At 41.8% G+C, this 23,263-nt stretch overlaps 2 protein-coding genes across 4 annotated transcripts in view; one reads left to right on the top strand and one right to left on the bottom strand.

Annotated features, from left to right (window-relative positions):
• Positions 1–14,446, top strand: part of RAVER2 (ribonucleoprotein, PTB binding 2) — a 45,762-nt gene extending 31,316 nt beyond the window's left edge. The window contains exons 7-14 of the mRNA XM_076340004.1: positions 1,960–2,064; positions 2,241–2,352; positions 3,472–3,725; positions 5,738–5,849; positions 6,218–6,363; positions 8,163–8,252; positions 8,908–9,036; positions 12,401–14,446. Coding sequence (XP_076196119.1) covers positions 1,960–2,064; positions 2,241–2,352; positions 3,472–3,725; positions 5,738–5,849; positions 6,218–6,363; positions 8,163–8,252; positions 8,908–9,036; positions 12,401–12,547 — 1,095 coding nt within the window. The 3' untranslated portion in view covers positions 12,548–14,446. The remainder of the gene's footprint in view (positions 1–1,959; positions 2,065–2,240; positions 2,353–3,471; positions 3,726–5,737; positions 5,850–6,217; positions 6,364–8,162; positions 8,253–8,907; positions 9,037–12,400) is intronic.
• A 171-nt stretch (positions 14,447–14,617) lies between these two features.
• Positions 14,618–23,263, bottom strand: part of JAK1 (Janus kinase 1) — a 68,688-nt gene continuing 60,042 nt past the window's right edge. For all 3 annotated transcript variants that reach the window (XM_076340001.1, XM_076340000.1, XM_076340003.1), the window contains 9 exons: positions 22,704–22,855; positions 21,413–21,563; positions 20,563–20,657; positions 20,195–20,387; positions 19,439–19,563; positions 18,499–18,671; positions 17,925–18,042; positions 17,450–17,560; positions 14,618–16,368 (listed from right to left, as the gene is read on the bottom strand). In XM_076340001.1, coding sequence (XP_076196116.1) covers positions 16,267–16,368; positions 17,450–17,560; positions 17,925–18,042; positions 18,499–18,671; positions 19,439–19,563; positions 20,195–20,387; positions 20,563–20,657; positions 21,413–21,563; positions 22,704–22,855 — 1,220 coding nt within the window. In that variant the 3' untranslated portion in view covers positions 14,618–16,266. The remainder of the gene's footprint in view (positions 16,369–17,449; positions 17,561–17,924; positions 18,043–18,498; positions 18,672–19,438; positions 19,564–20,194; positions 20,388–20,562; positions 20,658–21,412; positions 21,564–22,703; positions 22,856–23,263) is intronic.

The following is a 23,263-nucleotide window of genomic DNA, read 5'->3' as shown; positions in this document are numbered from 1 at the left end:
AGCCAGAGAACCATGTCACTATTTTTATTGTCTTGAGATTCAGTATTGTCACAAGATAGAGAAACAGACAGCGTCTTGGCTTGACTCTCTCCCCACCTCCCCAGTCACACACTGATTCAGCTTCCTGTATATCTTGGTTTTGCTATTTTATATTCAAGGTTTTGTAAAGTAATATAATGAGAAGAAACAATATTTTTAGGATGATTATGCCACAACATTATAAAATAACTGATAAAAAAAAGATTCAACAGAAGGGAATTTGAACAAATGGGTTATTTATCCAGTAATCTTTCAACTCTGGAGGTAGCATGACTTTCAACTTCTTTCTTTTAATTTCTCTTAGATACAATTATCATGTGCCAAAATAAAGCATTTTAAACTTTCTCAGTGATGTGTTTTCCTGAGTCATCTAGCAGTTTATTAAATCTTTATTAACCCAGAGACTTTCTTTTGAGGATTCTAACCAACCTGATTTTCCACTCTTGTATTTCTGAAAGTTTTTTGCAGTTGAACTAATACATTTTCTTTGTTCACTTAACCAAGTTTAGAAGGAACAACCACTGGTATTGGTGACAATAACAGCTCTGAATAATTTCTACTGGAAATCACTAAGGCAATTAAAATAGCAGATGCATAACTAATCTAGATATGGCCCTTTTCTGTTTTATATTGCACATTTCTGAGTCCAGAAGACCATATTATAGGCATAGGGGATTTTCCATAAGGAATTTGACCCTACCACACACAGATACAACCTAGGCTTGAAAATATTTGTGAGGTGTTTTGCAGGAGGCTGCAAAATCTGCAAAGACATGCATCGGGAGAGCTGCCTTCTTTTTGGGTTCCATCTTCTTTACCTGGTTTTGGTGATCTTTCCTATGTAGGAGATTTCAAAAAAATGAGGAAGGCTATACTTGTTGTGATTTGACACAGTCAGTGTCCCACATATCTATTCTTGCACCACTGTACAAAAAGGTTTGTAGAGCAACCTATATTTTGCCTGGCAAATCATGCTCAGGAGCTGCTGCCAGAAAGTTTCAAGCTTGTGTTCAGCTAGCAGGAATTATAATGCGGTTTTGTGATCCAGAGTGGACATAGGGTTTCTTTGAAGCCACTGTGCTAGCCAGAGCACCTACTGCTGAATATACCAGTAGGAGAGTCTGAACGTGGTACCCTAAAGCTGTTGATTAAGTGGCTCAATTCTGGTGGCAAACTGATCCAGAATTTTTTTAATGAAAAATATAAATATTTTATAGACTTGACAATCTGTAGGCACTGTGATTTGTGAGCTTTTTAATGGTTCTGGAATAGAATTTCGTGTATATAGTTGCCACTAAAAAGAGGGAAAAACATACCTGGATATTCCTTTTTGAAAGTAAAGATACTGTTTGGTAACTGTAAAGCAAGGGATGAGAGTCCTTGCCAGTTACAGCCGAGTCCTGTACAGTGTATAGATATTTGGCAGAGATTATGTATTAGAATTGCAATGCAAGGCACAATGCAAATATTAACAAACAATGAAGTCCTTATTCGTAGAGCTCATAATCCCCTGAAGTCCTTGTGTCTCATCTTTCTTATTGGCACTGTAGGTAACTCCCCTATCTGTCTGCAGAGGCTTCAAACGCATTTAGCTTTCCCTGTTGGCTTAGACACAGGGGCTGCAATAGAGTCTGGATTGTATTTGAAGTATACTCTTGATCCTTTAAAAGCCATCAGAAAGCATACTTGTGGTTGTGAGGTGAAAAAAAAGGGCTGGGAGGAAGAGAGGTTAAAAGAACTTGAAATAATTTTCTATGAATGAAGCAAAAATTTAGTTCTGTGGAGGAAATAGTTATTTTCCTTTGCTGTATTAACTCAGAAACTAATTTAAATTTCTTTCAGCAGTATCATCTGAAAATGTTTCAAGAATGTACTGTTTTCCATGACTGTCAGCTAAGACTTACTTTATTAATTTCACAGAGTTCAGTTCTGGGGAGTACATCTAACTTACTGCTGCAGAGCCCTGCTCACCTGCCATTGCCACAGCAGCAACTGATGAAGATTGAAAACATTCAGGCTAATAGTGTAAGGTCATCACTTTAACTTTGACTGTCTTTGGACATTCATATAACTGATAAATAATTTTCTTCATCTAGTATAATTTAACAGTTTAGTGTATCTAAAAAGATTAACTGAATGTGAAAGTTATAAGAAATACCTACAGACATTGTTTTAATCATTTATTCTATTCTTCCTCATAGAAACCAGGTTTGCTGGGAGAACCTCCAACAATGCTGCTTCAGACAGTACTGGGAATAGGGGTAATGCCATCAGTGAGTTCAGGCATGGGAACCCGTGGAGAAGCTCTTAAGTGTAAATGACATTTTATTTCATACCAAATCAGTAGAAATGCTCAGCTTGAAATTATGCACCTTACTTTCTCCCACTTTAGCAAAAGCAATAATATGTTTGAACCTTATCACTGCACAGTAAGGTAGGCAGAGAGCCGGACAATAATGCACGTTATATAGCTATATAGTTAAGCAAGGTAACAAGTTATATATCTGTATAACCAACTGTAACCTGCTGGTTTAAGCAGGAAACAAACTTGACATATCTTGCCTTGTTGCCTAGCTTCTCTCATCTGTTTGTCAGGGAAGAAAGAGTACACTGGCATTGGTTGAATATTTGCAGGTTGTTAAATATTCTGCTTGCTCAGTTACTACCATTTTTAGTACATTTGGAATATGTTTTTATTTAGGACCAAAATTTGGGGGTTTGTTGTTTCAAAGCAGATAAATCTGAGTAGCTGAAGAGGCACCGCATATAGGCTTTTTGCATTCATTTCATTAAGCAATAGAGCTTTAACATCCAGCCTGTGACAGATGTCAATTTTGAATGCGAATTTCTGTGCCAGTGATGCCCTCAATTTTTATGAGGAAAGATCAGCTGTGATACTGCTTAGTGTGTCTTTTTTGTTTCCTCCACTGAGAGCCATGTATTCTGCAGTTCTTAGATGTGGTCTGAGTAATGGTAGTAACCAGGAGCAAGGAAGAGCTTGTGGGGGAAATGGGCGGGGAATAAACCTATTCTGGACGTCTAGATTTTAATTTTGGAGAATACTTTCTCTTTTGTTTGTAAAAAGAATTTTACCAATACCAATTGAGCTGGGATTTTTCCCCTCTATTCCAATACAGGATCTCTAGGATGTTGTTCACAGGTTTTTGAAAGTGACAGGAAACACTAAGTAACCTATTATCGTAGTGAACGTTTAGAAAAGTCAGAGTTTTCTTCTATTGTATTAGCTTTAAATAGAGTTGTTTGCTCCTGGGATGGTAAAAGATTAAAAACTATCGTCAGAATCCAGTGTTCTGGGACAGCTGTAAAATAGATCTCTAAATGTTTTTCTCATTGCTTAGTAAAAACCACAAACAAAATGTACTGATAAATCTTGTCTAACAGAAAAGTTTCTCCATTTATGGTTGACTGCAGCATCTAATCTGACTCCAATTCAAACAGCAGCAGCAGCAGGGATGGGCATGCTGCCATTCTTTCCGAATCAGCACATTGTTGGACAAGCTATACCAGGGCAAAATAACGCTCCAGATAAACAATCGACTACCGAAGCGGTTGTCTCGGGTTCACAGCCTTATCATCAGACCTTAACAAATCTTTCTGCGGGAGCTTTGCGGGCTGGACATGCCAAACAACAAAATCAATTAAAAAGCACTGATACAAGTCTGGGGGTAAGGAACATTGAATACAAATATTTTCTTTTTTCTTATGTGTGGATTTTCTCTTTTTTATTTTAACATGCTTAAGAGTTAACTGCAACTGCTTATTGTAGTTCTTCACTATAAAATTTGCTAGATCACAGGATCATTCATGAGACATTTTAAGGTCATTTCGGTTATGAATAATAGGGAGAGAACAATAATGCTTTTTGGTGGTCCAAATGAATTAACAAAGGAATCTTTTTACAATGCTGGAGGGTTTTTTTTTTCCCCCATGTGTATGCCTCATAGTATTTGATGATGAAATTATCTCAAGGGTAATGTCCCTTTTAAAGACTGAAAATTGAACTTGTGGTTGAATTTCATGACTAATCAGGAGCAATTCTGGTGGTATGCAGGGCCTTTGGGTTTCCAGGAGGTGTGTGTATATATATGTGAGTGCGTAAATTTTCCGCTTTTAATCTGTACCCTCTTAGCCATAGCTGACATATTCTTAGTCTGTATCAGTTTTAATATTTAATCCGTTGAAGGTGGGGTGTGGAAGGATGATGGGTTGGGATTTAGGTTGAACCAGAATGGTCTAGTTTTTTTCAGAAATTTTTTCCTGTCATTAACAGAATTTGCTTTTTTTATAATATACGTAAATACTTTGACATTTATGGGGAAACGTTCTTAATTCAGATCAGATCTGTGTTTTCCTTACATGTTTTCTGAAGCATCTGAAGTGATTAGGTTATATACAGTATTGGTGTCTGCCTTTATTAGACAGCTTTGACAGATTTGGTCCTACTTCAGAAAGTATACTTTTCATTTTTTAAATCATTTTTTGCTGTAATGAAGTGGAATTTTACCTATGTATAGATACACGTAGATAAAATACACAGGGTGTATGTGTATACATATATAAAATCAGTGTTTTATTTCAGCATTTCATTTAGCTAAAATGAAATGTAATTAAACCATTAAAAGTCTAGATAATTCATTTACTTCTATGAATATTGTTTATCAGGAAAAGTTCTTTTTTGAAATCCTGGTAGATGTCTTAATTGTTTCCTTTTCTGCATCAGTAGACAGAAGGCCCAGTTTGCAAAACTCACTTCCTTGGCAAGACAGCCACAGTCTGTATGCTGATACTGAACAGTCATACTGTCTTAAATGCCTGCTTTTGCATCCGGATGAAGAATTTCAGCACTCTGTTGAAGCTTTTTGTGTTTAAAAACTGGTCTCACTGTTTTTGAAAAGTTGTTGATTAACACTATTTTACTAAAAATAGTATTAATCCAGTAAAATAATGGATTTTTTTTCCTTAATGGGCTTTGAAAAAATGAGCAGAATAGATTCAGAATAGAATACTGTATAAAAGTCTTTGAGCTATGTATTTCAGACAAGCTATGTAACTTGCTATAGCTACTTCATCCTTATTTCTGGTATTTGTTCTAACATAACCTAAAGGGAAATAAGCTGGTAGTGTACCCTTCCTAGTCCCTCATAGGAGACACTTCTGGTGGTTTGGAGGAGTGAGTCAGTCCTGACACTTCATTTCCACTCATAAACATTTTCCCCTTTTAAGTACGGGCTCATAAATAGAGTGATCAGTAAGATGTGTTATAATGGCAGATTGCAGACAGTGTCATCTGTCCAGTCCAGGGTTCATTTGTCCTTTATTTGCTTGTGACTCTGGGTGAGAAGAGTTGATTTTGTCTTGGTCATGTACTTAATGCTAACTCCTTGCATCTGGAGTCATTATTCCTTTACTTGAATGTAAAAGGTTTTCTTTTGTTTGTTTGTTTTTTAATATCCTTTAGTAACTTACAGTCTAAAGAGAAACATTCCTACAAAATTTTTGGCAAGAAGAAAGTACAGGCAATGTGTCCAGATAGTTGTCCCCAGTATTTATTTTAAAAGATTTCCTGTTAGATTTCATAGGGCTAAGCTTTTTATAAAATCCTGCTGGGACACTTACCTTATTTCTGACAAATGTTGTATGAATATAATGCAAACTGACCTGTCCAATTGTTTTGCAGACTCCCTTGAAAAAACAGACTTCGCTGCTAGGAGAACCACCAAAAGAAATACGTCTTAGTACCAACCCCTACTTGAATTTGGCAAGTGTGTTGCCTGGTTTATGTCTTCCAGGTAAGCAAACATTTAGCAGTTTTAGTTGCAAGTTTCCTTGACCAGTGTGGCAAATAGTTATTCTGTTTGGCAGGTAATTCCAGTGACCGTAAGATTCATCTTTAAGGAAATCTTGTAGCCTGTCTTAAAATTGCGATGTAATCTATCCTCATAGTTAATATTTTATTTGGGAAGGGTAAATTTTCAGAGTTAATGTGCTTACTGATGTAGACAAACTTCTAGAAAGCCTTTCAATTATTAGTAGCCCTGATTAACATGGCCTAATCTGAAATAGCAAATTTCTGTTTTAATCCCAGAATATTGCTAAACGGAGTGCAACCTAGTTTGTGGAGTTTATGTAAACCATGTATTCTTTGTATTACGAACAGCAATTGCCAGCAAAGCCTCTAGTCCACCGCAGCAGACCGGACTTTCAAACAACATCGTGGATGCTGCTGTGTCTCAGGGAACTACATCACAACATGCAATGGAAAATTATTTTAATTACTCTCAACAGCATGGGGAATACACACAGGTACGTTGTTTTGCAGCGCTTTCTTCTGAAGCCTGGTTTGTCACTCAGAGCTCTGGTAGCAGGATTTTTGGCAGAGATCTACTCAGAGATCCCTCCCTGAGCTGCTCATTGTTTTTCTTTGTGTACTCTTAATGCACTTCTTGGTACACGTGGCCTGATAGCCCTGCGTGCAGTTGAACAGCATTGCCCAACATCATGAACCACTCTTCAGCGATTCCTAGGTTTTCCTACAACCAAAGCCTACCCTCTTCTTCATATTGAACGTTGTAGGTCCCTTTCACTGATAGTTTCTCTCTTTCAGTGTACATTATAAATTTAGCTCAAAGTACACCTAATGCCAGTCATAAAAAGCCTCAATGCATCCCCTGCTGCAGTATCATAACCATTGAAAGATTGCTTCTTGAGAACCTGAGTTCAGTGCTGTCAGCTAAAAAATTACTTCTTCTAACTTCTGGCTTGGCTTTTGTCTGTCTTCAAAACCATGAAGTTTTTCTCTTTCCCTTCCCAAGAAGTTTTAAAGTTTTCTTGCACTTTGGCTAGATCCCAGAGAAGAGTGTGTTCTGTGTACCAGAAGTTCCTGTATAGCTTGGGGAATTTTTGCAGTCTCTGCCAGCTGGTTTCACTACATTCACCATTTGCCCCATTTGGTGATCAGAGCATGGGCATTAAAGTGGAGGGCTGCCCCTCATCTGGAGAGTGTTGCAGTACTGAGAGCAAGTACTGGGTTTCACAGACATTGGGACACTCTGTGAAATAACATTTCCATATTTTATTAGCCATTACTAGTCTGTGTAGAAATATAACTGTATACAAATCAACTATGAGAACTGGATTGTAGTGTTGTCAGGTAATCTGTATAAAAATCTTGGGTCTGCGCTGAGACACACACCCTGGCTCTGCTGTAGGTCTCTCTATCTCCTGCCCAGTCCCCATCACCTCTTCCCCAGAGTCCCCTCCTACGTCAGGGAGACAGAAACAAGCTGTCTTCTCTTCTCCTAGGCTGCTGGCAAGGAAATCTGTGTTGCTCCAAAACTCCTGGGGTAGAGCAGGGCTGCTATGGGAGTCGATTGGGTCTGGAGGACAGAGAGCAGGTGCATGGGTGGGCACGGCAGTTGTTTTGTATTAGGAGGGTCTCAGCGTGGCCGGGAGGGGTGGAGGGGATGGGATTGCTGCATGGCATGGTGTTCGCTGCAGCAGGGAGCTTTGCCAGGGGCCAGACCCATTTCCTAGTCAGATCAGATGACAGTTGTGGGTTAGAGAAGCAAGAGAGATGTCCTGTGGGCTGTTGTGCTGTGTGTTTCATGTAAGCACTGACATTGTCTTGAATATTTTGTTTGAATCTGATTATTGGCTTTAAATTCATTTTGATGTCTCCTGGAGGTAGTTCCTAACCTCAAATCCTTAAAATACTGTCCAAAAATATCAGTAGTATTGAAGCGTTAGTGGTGTTAGCAGTATCTTTAGTAACATGAAGGACTCAAATGATGTCACTTAGGTGCAGAGATGCCACATGTCATCATTCAGCTATATTTGTACTGTCTGTTCCTTCCACGTAACAGAAATTACATTGTACTTGCATCCGCTGCCAAGACAGTGGTGCCTTGTGTATCTTTTAAGCACTTAACATAGTTTTAAATGTTTGGTTTGAGCTTTATCACTGGTGTTAAACATGTTTCGATGCTTCTTGGAGAGCTTTGCCTTTCATTCATTCTCATGTCCTGCGAGGCCATAAGAATTGTTTTCATTTAAAGTGATCTTAGTAGACAGCTAATGGGAAGAGGTTTTTTCCTCCTTTATAGGAGGCTGTTCAGCAGTGGTATCAGCATTATGCTCAGGCATATAACTCTACCCAGGCAAGAGTCGATGAATTTGAAAATGAAGCCTCTGAGGTGAGAAATAATTTTATTTTCTTCCTGTCTCCATTGGCTGTTTCTCCCATCAGCCGTAAGGGTGCTTTTGGACTCTGGACACCTGCTTTGTTTGTTGATAGTGGCTGCTGCCATCGGTACCGCAGAAATAAGGGGCTGGAGAGCATGGGATGAATGGCACTGCATGGTCACCTTCTGCAGGGCATCCCTGCACAGTTACTCTCCAGGATTCATACTCACACTTTTGATTATATCTGGCATAAATATTCCTCTCTCTAAAATCCCACAATCCAAAGTTACCTGTAAAGTTCAGGAGTGTATTAAAATACTCCTATCAAGAAACAGCACACCATAACGTTATTTCCCAGTGAGTCTACTGAAGGATTGTTTCTCACTCAGGCCATTATATAGCCCGAGGTTTCTGTGACCAATGAGAAGCACACTTTTTTTTTTTTAAGGAACTGTGTAAAGTAAACCGTCCCCCAAATCCTACATTTTGCTCAAGAAATTGCTGCATGCCTGAGCTGCTGTGAATTGTACACTCCTTTTAGCAATTGAGTGTGACTCAGCTATTTTCATATCTGCTGAGTGCTCATTACTATATCAAGTAAAAATGAATTATTAAACCTATTTTCTTTCAACTTCTGGTTGATCATGGATCCCGTTCTGCATTTAGGAATCTACAGGTGGATCTTACCCAGACTACAGTACCTGCTTGCAGGTCATGCCTACACTTTACAGTGGAGCCCAGGGATCATACCAGCCAGGCAGCTTGCAGCTTCCTCCACAAAACCCATTAAATAAGGTGAGAGGAGAGATGGAGCAGAGTGGTTGTAGATGCAGCCCAAGCCAACTGCTGGTGGAAGCACTTCTTATTTGTCTTATGCTGCCACCGAGTGGACTTTGGACCCATAACAAGCCAAGGCAAAGTTTTCCACTGCACCCATGCTCCTCAGGATCCTGAGTTGCTCAGGATCACACACAGTTCCTGGTGAATGTGATGAACAAAAGCAGTCGTTGGGCAGGGCGTGCCAGCACCAGACCCCCCTCAGAGCCCTCCAGCACCCTGGAGATCAGTGCTCATCACTGCCCACAAACCACCAAATCCCACAGGCAATAAAAGGCTGAATGTTTGTGAACAAACTTCTTGGAAAGAGGGTATCTGTGAGGGTGAATGTGCAAAAGTGCCTTGAAGTAGGGAAATAAATAGGAAGTGAACAAAGGAGGAGGAGGAAGTTCACACTGGTTTTATATGGGGTTTTTTTGCCTGACTTGCAGATGTTTTGCAGTGAGTGCCACTGGGATAAAACCTCTGAAGCAGAGTTGGCAAGTCACGGCAGCATCCAGGTTACCTACAGCAGCCACTTCATAATACTGTTAACGAGATCCTGAGAGGAAAACCATTTTAAAATGGCTTTCATTTGAAATACATAACAGACGTCAGATGCAATCTACTTCAGCCAGACTCATTGAGCAAAGCTTCCTTTGTCTGTTGGATGCAGCAGACACTTAGTTTCATCAATAAAGGATGCAGGAGGGATAGCAAAATGCTATGGAAGCAGCGAGGACCAGCTTAAAGGAGGCTGGAGTCTGGACTAACAGGAGGCCAGTTTAACACAGGCCGAGACAGTGGGGATAAAAGCTTTGTTCAGTCTGAGCGTAGGTCTTCTTGTTTCCCGAGTGCCTTAGAAGTCTTGAGGAATTCATACACTCATGCTGTAGGTAAATCACATTTCTCCTGTTTTTACTGATGGGAGAGACCTTAAAAGCCAGATTGTCATCTGTTTTGAAGCAGCTGCAGGGAAGTATGCCCGTCAGTGTAATGAGCTGCTGCCTTTGTGAGTGCAGTTCCAGCCATGCAGCCATGAGAGTGATGATAATCTCTCTGAGCGCTGCTGGAGGGACACCGAGCTGGCTCTCCAGCCTCTAGTGCAGCTTGTGACCCTTTGCATGGTGCCCGGGCGTGCTGAGAGGAGCCACAGCTGAAGTCAGCAGTCGCATCTGGGAGAGCTTAGGGGTCCAGCCTGCTGTGCGGCTCTCCTCCATCATGGCATTAAATCCCTTCGCTGTGCAGGTTAGCAGCAGGATTCAGCACATGATGTTCTGGCATTCAGGAACTCGCATCTCAGACTTGGCATGAGATTCACGTTTTTTGGAGGAGATTTAGAAGGAACACACAACTGTAGCAATTCATGACTCCTGGATAGGAGACAAGGCCTGGCTGGAGCTGGCTTTGACATGTCTTGGGATAAAGATGGCCAAGGCCTGAACACGTTGCCATGGGCTGTGAAACTTCTAGCTCAGTGCAGCAAAAGATAGCACTTTGAGCTTCCTAACAGCTCTGATATGACTGGAAACAAGTGAAATTGTAACAGGAGAAGGAGATAGATAGTCTGGGGTTTGAGCTAACTAATACCTTTGAGTTTATTATTTCCAGTCTAGAGAGGAAAGCTTGTATGTGCAGGTGATGTTGAACAGCTTGCTCGAAAGTTTGTCTTAACGCCAGATGCCATAAAAGGCAGAAAGAGAGCAGTCGGTCCCTTGGCATAGACTAAACAGAAATACAGTTTGCCTCTGCAGTGAGGTACTTTTCTCATTCCTGGAATCAAAAGATAAATCTCAGTGAAGAGGGCACACAGACTGTTCCCCAAGAGGCTCTGTATTGGTTAAGAGAGTGTGCTCACGTGTGTGTGCTCGCTTTAACCCTGCAACCCTTTTTTCTCCTGTCTCTCTGAGCTGCATTTCAGAGGTTCAGGAGGAGCACCGTCGAAGGTTTATATGAACCATGCAGTGGTGATGCTGCACTCTGCCACGTGAGCCAGGACACAATGGAGGGTTACCGTACACGTGTGACATCCCCACAGCTGTTAGAAGTGCGGGAGAGAGGACAAGGGGGAAACTAAAAGTCTTTCCTCAAGCAAGTTCCTATTTATGATAATGACAAGTGCATGCTAAAATGAAGTTGGACTTAGCAGAGGGTAATTTGAGTTGTGAATGTGAATTAGCAAGGGGTGCTTCTGAGAACTGCCAGGAAGTGTTTGGCTCAGGGACATTTGGTCAGCACAGCTGCTCTTTTGATTGAGTTAAGGAATTAGTGTCCCGGTTTGTGAAACATGTCAAGGTTTCTAAAATATTCACTCCAGCATGAACCAAACCCCCAAATCTTCTGATCTAGGAGCCAGACTTAACCCAGGACACGCAGTGTGGTTGAGCAGGATGTGATGAAGATCAGGTTCAGGTGGTTATTACAGGGCAGATGCTCCGGTCTTTCAGAGCAAGGCGACTGTTTACACCATTTGGTAATGAAATTAATGGCACGGGGGAAAGAGAAGTGATCAAGACTCACTGACTAGGGCGGTGGGCTCTAACGTGTATGTACAGCTTCTAGTGCTGTAGGGCCATGGATATTGCAATGTCCTGCTTTGATGGATCCCAAAGAGGCATTGAACCTGAGCCTTGCGTACCCCAAGGAGCCCTTGGCGGTGGGGCAGGGTTAGGTCCCCTGTGCCCTCACCAGAAACCCTACTCTGGGACCCTCAGGACTTGCTGTGTATCGGTGTGAGGCATGTTAGTTAGTTAAATTGAAGTTTTGATTAAAAGAGTGGTTACTGCTCTCTCCTTCACTTTGGTACCGCATGTAAACTCATGCCTGCAAGTGGCAGATGGTTACCCATAATCCACAACACAAACCCGCTTTGGCATGGCTGGAAACAAAGTCCTTCAACATCTGACTTGCACCGATAGCTGTGCCAGGACAGTTTAACCCATTCAGCTCTCCAAGGGAAAAGAAAGAGGACCAAAAGGTGGCCCACTGGTGACTTTAAAGGATGAACGTGACTGGAGCTGCTATGACGCTGCAGGGTACTACTAGCATGGCCATTACACTGCTGCTTTTTAAATGCACACTGTAGGGTGGGGCCACCTGGCCCCGCCAGCCCTTTGCCCTCACAAAACGCATGTATGGTGAGGCACCGCTGCATTTATGATCAGTTTTTTAGGGAAAGGGCACAAACACTGACTCATGAGCTGTGTATAGCTGGACCTCAAAGCTGAAGGAGTCGGGCCTTTGGAGTCAGTTACTGGCTCCTGGTCCTTGGCAATTCCCAAGCTTTATTTATTGACACCGTTTGCACTGGATCATGTGTCACTTGTTTTCTTCTTGTCCTTAGGTGGCTCCAACGAGAAGCGAGAAGCGAGGCTCTTCGTACCTCATTTCCTCCCCAGAACCTGGCCCCATGGAGTACCTTGGCCAGCAGACTCAGGGCTCCGCAGTACGTTATGCAGAATCTTCTCTAAAAAAAAAGCGTGTTTATTGAAACCTGAATAATCACTCCTGCCTTAGGGTGTGAAGGCAGGCTTTTCATACCTCTGCTATTTATTGCTGCCTTAACTTCAGACAAATAATTCTTCTTTCTGTGTGGGTTATAAGTATCCCAAGAGGAACAACCTCTGTAACGGGCAAATTTGCCAAGGAAGCGGTACGTATTGCTACGAGGTTAGCCATTTCTCAGTAGTCTGACTTGCCTTCTGAAAGGATGGGATGGTGTTTCCTTTGTCGTCTGCCACTGAAAGTAACAGTGGGCTGAAGCTGACAAAGCAAAGTAACTTGGTGAGTTTTGGTAGCTTACCAGCCAAAAGCAATAAAAATACTGAGGAGGGAACGCTGCTCCTTTCTCTAGTCCTCAGACTGAGGAAGATAAAAGATGAAGTCTTGATTGATAGTGATTTTTTTCTTATTTTTTTAACTCAGAATGTGGGTGGTTTTTTTTTCAATCTTGCTTTTTCCAGGATTAAGAGTTCTGCATTTACAGCCTTTATATTTTTAATATTTCTCTTAATCCTGGGATGGAGACATACCAAATGTATTACCAGAGCCTCTGTGATGTTTTCAATAAATGTTTGTTAAAAGTGAGATGCTATACTGTGTGCTGCCTTGCAATATTAAATTCGATTTGGATAGATGATACTTGGACAATGAAGTAACCTTTATCTGCTTTTAGGCCAAGAATCCACAGCTTTTCCTTGGAATAAGTAATTTACAGTTTGTGAATACATCTGTGTAAAACGGTGTATGTGGCAAAGCACCGTCCTCCTTCAACAGGCACACGTGTCAGTAAGGCAGGGCTGCCAGCAACGCTTTCAGGGGGTGGAGCGTTGTTAAAGATAACAGAAAGTGGAAGAAATCGACTGCCTGTTGTACTTTTTCTGCCACCTTCTGGATCTGGATGATTCAGAGTTGGAGCAGAAGCGATACTGACATGTTCCTCGGATGACGTCTTTGATCCTGCCTTCCTGCTTGTCACTATTGTTTTCTTTTTTCCAAGCATCTTAACCTTAGACATTTGCTGTGCTCCAAAGCCTGCTAGAGCAGAGCATCCTGGCTCCAGTTTTCACTCCTCCTTACATATTACTTTTTGCATGAAGTAGTTCTCACTAGAAGGAAACAGTATTTACTCACCCTGGTACGGGCCCACACCCATACACTGTGAACTGCAGCAGCCTGCGCGTGTGCCTGCGGGCACAGCCCACAGCGTCTCTGCACGTGGCGCAGCCCGGCTCCTCTGGGGCCTGGGGCCAAGCAGATGGCACCACAGAGACATTGTTTCCCAGCTTTGTATTTCTATTTTCTTTTTTTTAAAAGACTTTGTATTTTCAGCTTATTCATTAAGCAACTCTGGCTAGAGTCTTTCTTTTCTGCTGTTAATCCTTGTAGCTGAAGACTTAGAAATCGTTACTATTGAAATCAGCGTTTGTGACAGATAACTTATGAGCCAGCCCTCCGTGCCAGACAGTGCGGGTTTGCTGCCTTGGAATCCTGTTGCAAATTCATTTGGACTTAATTCACTGAGCACTGAGGCCAGAACCCAGGTCCTTCTTTCTTAATCTTGATGATAGATTAATACTGAAGCCATTTTTCAATACTGATAAGTCTTAAACTCTGCCTTTCAAGCTTTGTATTTTCAAAGCTTAAAAAAAACCCACAATCAAAATCACTCCTCCCTCAGCAGTTGTGTTGTATAGCTAGTACGCACCGTGCATACAGGCAGCAACTGCTTAAGACAGACAGCCAAGTAGCAGCACAGGTTATAGGAGCTTTTCTGGGATTCTACATGTATGTATTGATAAATTCACTTGTAATATTTTGTTCCAACTGTTTGTATATACAACTTTCTCAACTTGTTATGCTTTTCAATGAAAATAAATTGTTGGTACACAGTTGCAGTGGATTTCTGTGGGAGGAAAACATCTCTGGACTACCTTTAAAGTAATCATGTAATGTAGGGAAGGGTGGTTTTGAAGACAACACGTTCTGATCACCATTCCTATAGAAGTTAAACAGAAAAAAATTTTTTAAAAGTAATTTATTATTAGAAGATACGCACATGGAAGAAAAACACACCTTTATTGAATTTGTTTATATAAAGAGTAACAAAGTGCTTACAGGTTTAAATCAAGTTCATAAGTGACATACAGAAAAAACAGGTAATACTGTAAAAATAAATCTGACCTTGTTGCAGCCCATAATTACAATTTTTAATATATATAGATATATATATTTAAAGACATCTTTCTGTTATTGCCAGAACTGAGTATCTCCTCAAAGCATTTTCAAAATCCAGGTGCGGTGGGAAAACATTATCACCCAAGTTCTAGGACATGGATCAGCAAAAGGTTTCCAGTTAAACCACTGGTTATTGAAGCCTGGCAGGTTTACAAAAAGAGTACAGTGCCCTCGCTTGATTTGCTTACAGTTTAAGTGCTAAATCTGGTCCTGGCAATAAAACATACGTGGTCCCAGTCTGGCCCCACAGGCTCTCCCTTTGGTTAACTGCATACTGCACACGCGCATGGTTCGAGTCTCCGAGTCAAATTAAATAAAGGCCAGCGCTGTTAAAGAATCATCATCTTGGGCCAAACGAACAGCTTTACAGAAGAACTGCTAAAATGAATTAACATGCTGGCCAAAGAAATCATTGACCAAAACGGATGAGCATGATGTGCACCCCTCAGACGGCACCGCAGGTAACAAAAAGACTGTTTTGTGTGTTCCAGGTGTTGTTCTCCTCTCCTAGGGACACTGCTCCGGTTGCTCAGTCCTCTCCTTTAGATGATTACTGCTTGTTAGGGGAGTGCTCCCCCAGATTCTGTACATGGAAACATTATCTTTTCTATCCCCAAAGCATGTAATTAATTTCCTATGCGCATTTCACCGCACTGTAGTCCACTTGCAGTACAAGCTGAAAAGCACTGTGTTTGCCTGTGTAGTAGCTACATAAACAGTGGGTAGAAATGTGTAATGTGGGAGGGGAGGGCTGAGTTAGGAAAAGCAAATGTATTTATCCAGAAGCTGGGTTTCTCAGTGAAACGCGTAACTACACGTGCCGATCCATGCTTTTTTTTGTTTGTTTTTTCGAACATGACAGTCAAGCAGGTTTTTTTAAAAATATATGTAAGAGCTCAGAACTGCAGACTGGTTAAGATGAGCTGATTATTTTGTCTTCTCTGGGTTTTTATGCCAGAGTTGGTTTTTTGTTACTAAGATTTAAGTGCACATGAAGGGTATTTGTCAGCCAAACTTTTTTTTAAAACCTTCTCAAAACCCCATAAAGATTATTAAATTACTGTATCAAGTCCTCTTATGTCCACTAGTTTAGTTATTCAAGGAATAAGCATGCACAGCAGACTTGTTTTAAATGCTACAGACTGCACTGAGAACTGCAGCACTTTTTGACACGGCTCTTTCCGTTCGCATTCATGAGGGTAATTCAAATTGTGGTGAGACCATCATCACATAAAGGTAAAACTGCCTTGCAATAACAGCAGCAAAAGGAGTTGAAGCTATTGTTTCTGTCATACTTTTTAATTAATTTGATCCAACTGTTGACTAAAATTAAAAAGGAAAATTGTTGGAAAAAGAATCCTTTAAACACATCAGCACAGTCAGAGTACAAATTACAGCAGTTAAAAAAAATGAAAAGTCAGGCATTTGTATTTTGACACACATTTAAAGTACTGACAGTATAAAAAAAAAAAATTACATTTTACTCATAATTGTTTCAAATCCTTGAATCAGATTGTGAAAGGTTGTCCGTTCATCATGCTTGAATATCCAGCACTTCCTCATCAGCTGGTCCACCTAACAACAAAAAAAGAATTTTTTAAAGGACGCGTGAAACATTTCATTTTTTTTTCCAGTAAATATAATGGAGCAGATTCTCACTACTATGAAATGAAGAACACTGACAGAAACGTGCCTCAGATTTTGATCAGAATTAGGAAGTACCTGTTACCAGTGGGGTTTTTTTTGTTTAAATAGAGGTATATGTTTGTCTGACAGTGCAAACAGTTGACGCAGTGGTAGTGTAGACAGCTTAAAACAATGCGACAGCTTCGTCACAGTTTCAGGAGTGCGTGTTTTATCAAAATGGCTACTGTGTACCTCTCAGCAATTACTACAGTGGTTTAACAGCGGCAAGTACCTGTTGGCTAGGGGCCAGTGACCCACAGCCTGCTTCACCTCTGAACGCCACACTGGTTCAGGCACCAGGAGCCTGAGAGAGAGTGGGACAGGCAGCTCCTTCTTGGCTCCGCTCTGACCTTCCGATGCAGAGTCGTCCGGCTCCGCAGTGCTGGGCTCAGGTCCCACACGTGCCACTCACCTCCCCATCTTTGCAAGTCACAGCAGCAGCTGCCTGCCCTGCGCTGAGCCACACATGCAGACAGAAATACCCTGCCCCTCGCCTTCCTACAGCCTTCTCTGGGCTCGCGGCTCTGGCGGAGGCTGTGGGTCTACAGCCCAACCCCAGGGCAGAGTTTGGCTGTCTCCCAGCTCCTCCGAGGGCAGGAGAAGGCAGGCTGTGCGTCGGGGTCTGCTAACCGAGACCCTGCTGAGGTGCTTCTCAATCTGGGTTGCTGCACACCCAGGAACTCCGTATTTCAAAGATCAGAAGGATTCTTAATGAATTTTACAGGGATCCAGATATTAAAGCAAAGTTCTTAACCCCTCTGAAGGTATGTCACAAACTTGGGAATGTCAATGTCAAAACCAATTTTAAAATAATGCTTCAAAAACGTGGAAATGCCTTTTTAATAGCATTCCTGAAGCATTTCCTACCAAGATGAGCCAGGCCTGTTCAACCACGAATGTGTGGTGCTGTTGCTGCTAATTTAGTGTCAAAGGAAGGACACCATTATCAAAGCCTAGGTGCATCCATTACCTCCTCTGGGCAGCTGGGTGGACGTGGCAAACGCTTTTCTTCTTGCAAGACACGCACCAGCCGTGCTACCGTCATCTGTCCCTGCGTGGGGCCGATCATTTTCAAGAACTCCTGTGAAAAGAGCAGGAGTCAGCCGCGCATCCTCTTACCCTGCACAAATCCAGGCCGTTTCAATTTGACATTAAGATGACATTTGAATCTCAAAATGAAAACGAACCGTTGATGCTTATCGTACAGATACCGTGCACCATATACTCACATTAGAAAACAGACAGTAACATTTATAAATATAGTTTCCTCCCCAGGACATGCAGTCACCACAGCTTACCTCTGTGCAGGGTCTTTAGTGAAAGACAACCACGAGGGTTGTTCTCATAAGATAAAGAGATTCATTCCAGTTCTTGTTTCCAAAAACAATTAAAAAAAAAATCTGATTTAAGCAGTGTGAGCAGCAATTTCTTTCACAACCACTTACTGCCATAGGACTGGACTCCGAATCACAGTACGTAAGCAGTTCATACAGTGTCACCCCAAACGACCAGACATCCGAGGCAATATAGAATTTACTCTGAAGCAAGCATTCTGGAGCATACCTGTGGACAAGACATGACAGCGTTAAACTTTATTCAGAGCTGCACAGATCTACTCATACATGCATAACCCATATGCATTTAAATTAAGCGAACTAAAGAGGCATGTTCTGCATTTGTAGAGTCCTTGTACATAAACTGAGGTGCCCACAGGGCTTGGGATGCCACAGAAATAGTAGGTAAGGTCCAATGGTTGCACAGCAAGTCACTGTGAAACTAAAGGAGACCAAAGACAAAAACAACATCTTAGGAAAATGGATCATTAAGTGCAGGAAGAAACAAAGAGCACAGTAAGTATAGTCTACCAGGTGCCTCTTCCTTGCTCTGATGTTGTATCTTTATTTAGGCCTCTTATCAAAACAGGAAAAATCTTCAGGATGCCTAAAAGCCTAAGTCTACAGGAGCAGACAAGTTATTCCGCTGCACAGTCTGGTTAAAGAAAGTCAGAAGTTTTGCTACCAAAAAACAGGGCTGTCGAGGTCGTCTTTGACAGTGTAGTACTCCTTATCAGTCTCAATTGCTTTGGTGAGACCAAAGTCTCCAATCTTCACTCTGTTCTCACTTTCAACAAGGACGTTTCTTGCTGCTAAGTCACGGTGCACATACTGACGGGAGCCCAAATAGTCCATTCCCTAAGAGAGAAGAAAGCCTTTTATGCTAGTTTCTCCAATACTTTAATCACTGTTTTTCTCCAACTTCCCCTTCAAATGCTCCCTTGCTCATGCAGTAATACTCTATCCAGGTTTCCTGTGACAGGTTGTCTGTCTGTTGGCATTTTCCAGGGTCCTTTTCTGACACCACCCCCGCCTTAAACTCAGCCTTTGGGTTCCTCATCTGTTGAGACTGCTCTTCGTGCTTTTTAATTTTCAGCTGAGCAGCCATCATCTTCAGACCCTTCTCTCAGCAGCAACTGTTCCTTTGTGTGCTGCTAAAACTGATAGCCTGTCTCTATGCTTCTTAATAACTGCCTGGTCCACCATAATCACGAAACCACAGTCTCTTGCAGACAGCACATTGCTTCACGTGGCCTGACTGCACTCTGTACTCACATCTCTTCCTCGCTTTAGACTTGCACGTGGCCCCTTCCCCCTGTTGCCAACACACCCTTTCTAAATGCTGTCCTCCCTCCTAATACTCCAAATTCTGCAGTAGGAACAACTTCTTCTCATAGTAAACTTTCATGCAAGGGAACCTGGTAATTATTCCCTTGCTAATCTTTGTGCCAGTAGTACCTGAAGCACGGGACAGACTGCTTTAGGATTCAGGTCCTTGGGGACAAAGCAAGGAGAATGGTTTTGTTCATAAAGCAAGCCTCTCCTCCTCCCCACCCCCCCTCTTAAATTAAATATTAAACTAATGAAACAGAAGAGTTGCAGGAAGGCTCTGGTGCCAGGCTCACCTTGCAGATCTGAACTGCGTATCTGAGAAGTTGTTTGAGATTGATTTTGTTCTTGTTCCGGGGAAGATACTCCTTTAGGCTCCCAGAAGGAAGAAATTCCATGATGAGTTTAATCCCACTTCCTCCTAAAAACAGAGTGTGTGTTTAATTTGCAGACATGTGACCCTTCTCATGCCATTACCACCAGTAACTTGTACAAGCCCACAGCACTGGTAGCATTTGTAACGATACCACATGACCCTGGCCAGACTATGGGCTAACTCCCATTGCCAGTCACTGTACCAATCCAGAGGAGAATCTGTTCCAGGCAGGACAGTTACTGAACTTAAAGTTCTTAAAAAGTTTTTAATATTGGCTTAAAACAATCACTACTGCAAATGCAAAAATATAAGACAATAGGGCTCTTTTCTATTAATAACGTATGCTTCTAATAATGACCTCTGGGTTTATGGGGTTATGACCCGGCTGCAATTGGTCAGCTCGCTTCTGGAACACAGACACCACCAGCCTGCCCAGGTGCTCATTTTTTTAATGGATTTGGTGAGAACATCAACCATGTGGCTCACATCCAGGTTAGCCAAGCACAAAAATGGGCAGGAGGAGGCCTTCAGAGATAAATTGCTGCTTTTTCTGTGAACAGAGAGATCTAAACCCCTAAGATTGAACTAAGACTCTTGCTTTTTAAAATGCTTCATTTTAAAATGAAAACCCTTATACTTTTAGTGTATACTTTTAATATTCTACATGAAGATTTACCATCTTCTGTGCAAATTCCCTTATATTTGACAATGTTCTCATGATAAAGATTCCTCAAGATTTCTATTTCCTTCTTGAGATCAGCGATGTGATTCCCTCCACTCTCTGGCTTTAGAGATTTAACTGCCACTTGCTCCCCTGTATTGTCGCCTTCTGGGTCGTATCTGCAGAGTTCAACCTTGCCAAAGTGGCCCTAATCGTAAAAGAAAACATAGCGTTATTTAACACAACACTCACTAACCATAGTGTCACTGATGCACTATTTTAGGCATTTATGATTCACACCTTCCTGTTGTGACACAGAAAGCATACACAGACAGCTGTATACACACACACTTATCTGTGTGCTGTACCTGACATTCTCTTACCTCTCCCAAATCACGGATTCTTTTCAAGAACCGTTTTTCAAAGAGCGTGGGATCGACCTCTGTAAAGGGCTTCTTCTCCGAGACGATATCAGGATCTGGGAGTGGAAAAAAAGTCCCAGATCAGACAGATTCCCACAAGGACATCTTGGTCTTGACACTTCAAGGCATCCTTGCTCGCTTCCAGTCTGCCACTGTTAGTGTGTTTCTATCCCTATTGTCACAACTTTTCTTATTTAAACCCTGCCTACTTCTTGACAGGGAATTCCTTCCATTAGTATATGCCAGTCTATCACTTGCTGACCTTCCTCACTTTGTGGGTTGCTCACTGGGTCTTCTTCCAGATTCCGATTTAATTTTCTCTTGACATACTTCCCACCCCGTAGTAGTTATTCAGCTTCTATGATTATTTATACTAGGTACGAGACATCAAGTTTTGCCCTTAATTGATCGTCTGTTAGTTGTTCTGTAGTAACTTCGACATAAGATGAACCAGGAACCAGAGTTATCTGTGTTAATGCTCTGATTTGGTCAGGAGAGTCATGCGGAAATCTCACGGAGCTCAAAGATTGTCTTGAAACTAACTTAAGCTGTTGTATAAAATATGGGCCATCGAATGAAACGGCAGTAACACCAACACAGCTTACGCCCCACATTCAGGATGAATTAAACACTCGCATCCTATTTGCATGCATCTATAGAAAAGGCTATTTCCATCGTTGTAGGGATGCGACACGCTCCTGCCGATACAAGTGTACACATGCAAGAATGCTGCCGTAAGGTGCCCAACTTAGCCAAATAAACCAGCCTTCCTTATCCCTCCCTCCAGCTGATCAGCAAAACCAGGCCTTACTTTGTTCCTCCAGTTTGTTGATGTCTCTCATGATTGCTCTGAAGAAGGGTCTCTGATGGGGGTCATAGTTCATGCACTGTTTCATCAGGTCAGCTAGTTCCTTGCACGATGGTGTTGCCAACACAAAATGCCCCTCATAGAACCTCTCCTTCTGCAAGGTGCAAATGGAAATTCCTGTGTGAATTTTAGCTTTTAACTTAATAAACCCATGTTCTACATCAGAAGATGTGACCATTAGATCCTTAACTCATTGTGAACTTTTACTTAACTTTGCCAAGGAAATCCTCCTTTTCAGCAGTAATTCTAAACCGTCTCCTACCAGTAGAGAATTATTATTGTGCTGAATCTGGTGTAGTTTGGAGCAACCGCTTAAAACACAAGAAGTTTTTAAAATGTGCTGAAGATTTCACCTTTCAGAAGTTATTTTTCTGCCAGGTTTGCCATGTTATTTATGCACCGGGACAAACGGCCGAGTGGAAATGCTTGCCAAGGAAACAATGCAACACTGGCTGTTCTTCACAACCCCTGAGCAGGTACCAGCTTCGGGGCAGATGGGATGAGGGTGGGCTTGTGCATTTTCTAAGCTCTGCAGAACTACCCCGGCTGTCTGCCACATGCAGGAAGCAGACTGTAGCCAGGGCAGCAAGTTCCTTTCAGCTACCTCCTGTTAAAACAACTTGGGCAGTGACTCAAGTGCTCAGTCATTTCCTTCAGACGAGCAGCAGCTGCCTTGCCCCATCGCCTTCCCAACACAGCAAAACTTCAAGAGAGAAAAAGCACATTTGGAACATATGGTGAGGGACTCTGGCAGTGATGAATAGAAATTGCCAGCAGTAAGGCAGAACAAGATTTATTTAATTTTTTTTTACATTTCAGAGTGAACACTAATGGTGTCCCACAGGAGACTAGTTCTGAACCAATGTCCAAAAGAAACAAGCGAGAACAGAAGAACCTAGCTGCTTTTAAGTAGAACCTCAGTCAGTTTATAACTGGACACAGGGGTTAGAAAAGGACAGGTGTGAGAGCATCAGAAATTCTGTTTAATTGTTACTATGCCAAGTTTTGAAAATCCCCAGCAAGGTCAGGTTGAAGCAATAATTAGCAATTTTTGTAGTAAGGACAAGAATTGCCACTGCAACCTGTGGCAATTTAGATGGATCAGCCCCTTATCAAGTCCAGCTGAGCTGGTTTTCATGTAAGTTGAAAGCAACTCAAATTGGGTATGGGAACTGAAGTGCCAAAGAGGATCTATCTGAGATGTCAAGGTAAAGTTTATGTAACATAGTTTTACCTCTGCTAATGTCTTGTCTTTCAGTGGTATTTCTCCATTATAGCATATTTCCCACAGTGTTGTACCAAAACTCCACTTATCTGCTGCAACACTTAAATTTTTGGAGTCTTCAACACATTCAGGTGCAATCCAGGGGATTCGCTCAACGCATTCTTAGATAAAACACAGAATCAAAGCATTTTGGAGTTAATATCAAAGGACTAAAAACCCAACCTGCTAACTTAATTATTCTTGTCTAACAGCTGCTTAACTAAAATAAACTAAAGCTTCAGTATTTGTCCAGTTTCAGGGAAATCTTGATTCTCAAATCCCTGTTCTCAGAAGGATGTTTCTGTGGCTTTTACAAGCTCGTGCTTTGAGCCATCCAGAAACTGAGATTCCTTCTATACTACCTCGCTAGACTTAACACGACTTTTTAAGAGAAATGAATACAACAGGCACGCACTGTCAGCAACAATCCTTCACTTCCATGTAGTTTTCCGATTCATGGAAGCTGCTTACTTCTATTCTAGAGCCAGTTCTAGCTGGTATAAATGACACTTTTTCCTTCCCCCTTGCCC

The sequence above is a fragment of the Aptenodytes patagonicus genome, chromosome 5 (genome assembly GCF_965638725.1).
Source record: "Aptenodytes patagonicus chromosome 5, bAptPat1.pri.cur, whole genome shotgun sequence".
Taxonomy (NCBI): Eukaryota; Metazoa; Chordata; class Aves; order Sphenisciformes; family Spheniscidae; genus Aptenodytes; species Aptenodytes patagonicus.
This window is presented reverse-complemented; position numbering and strand designations above follow the sequence as displayed.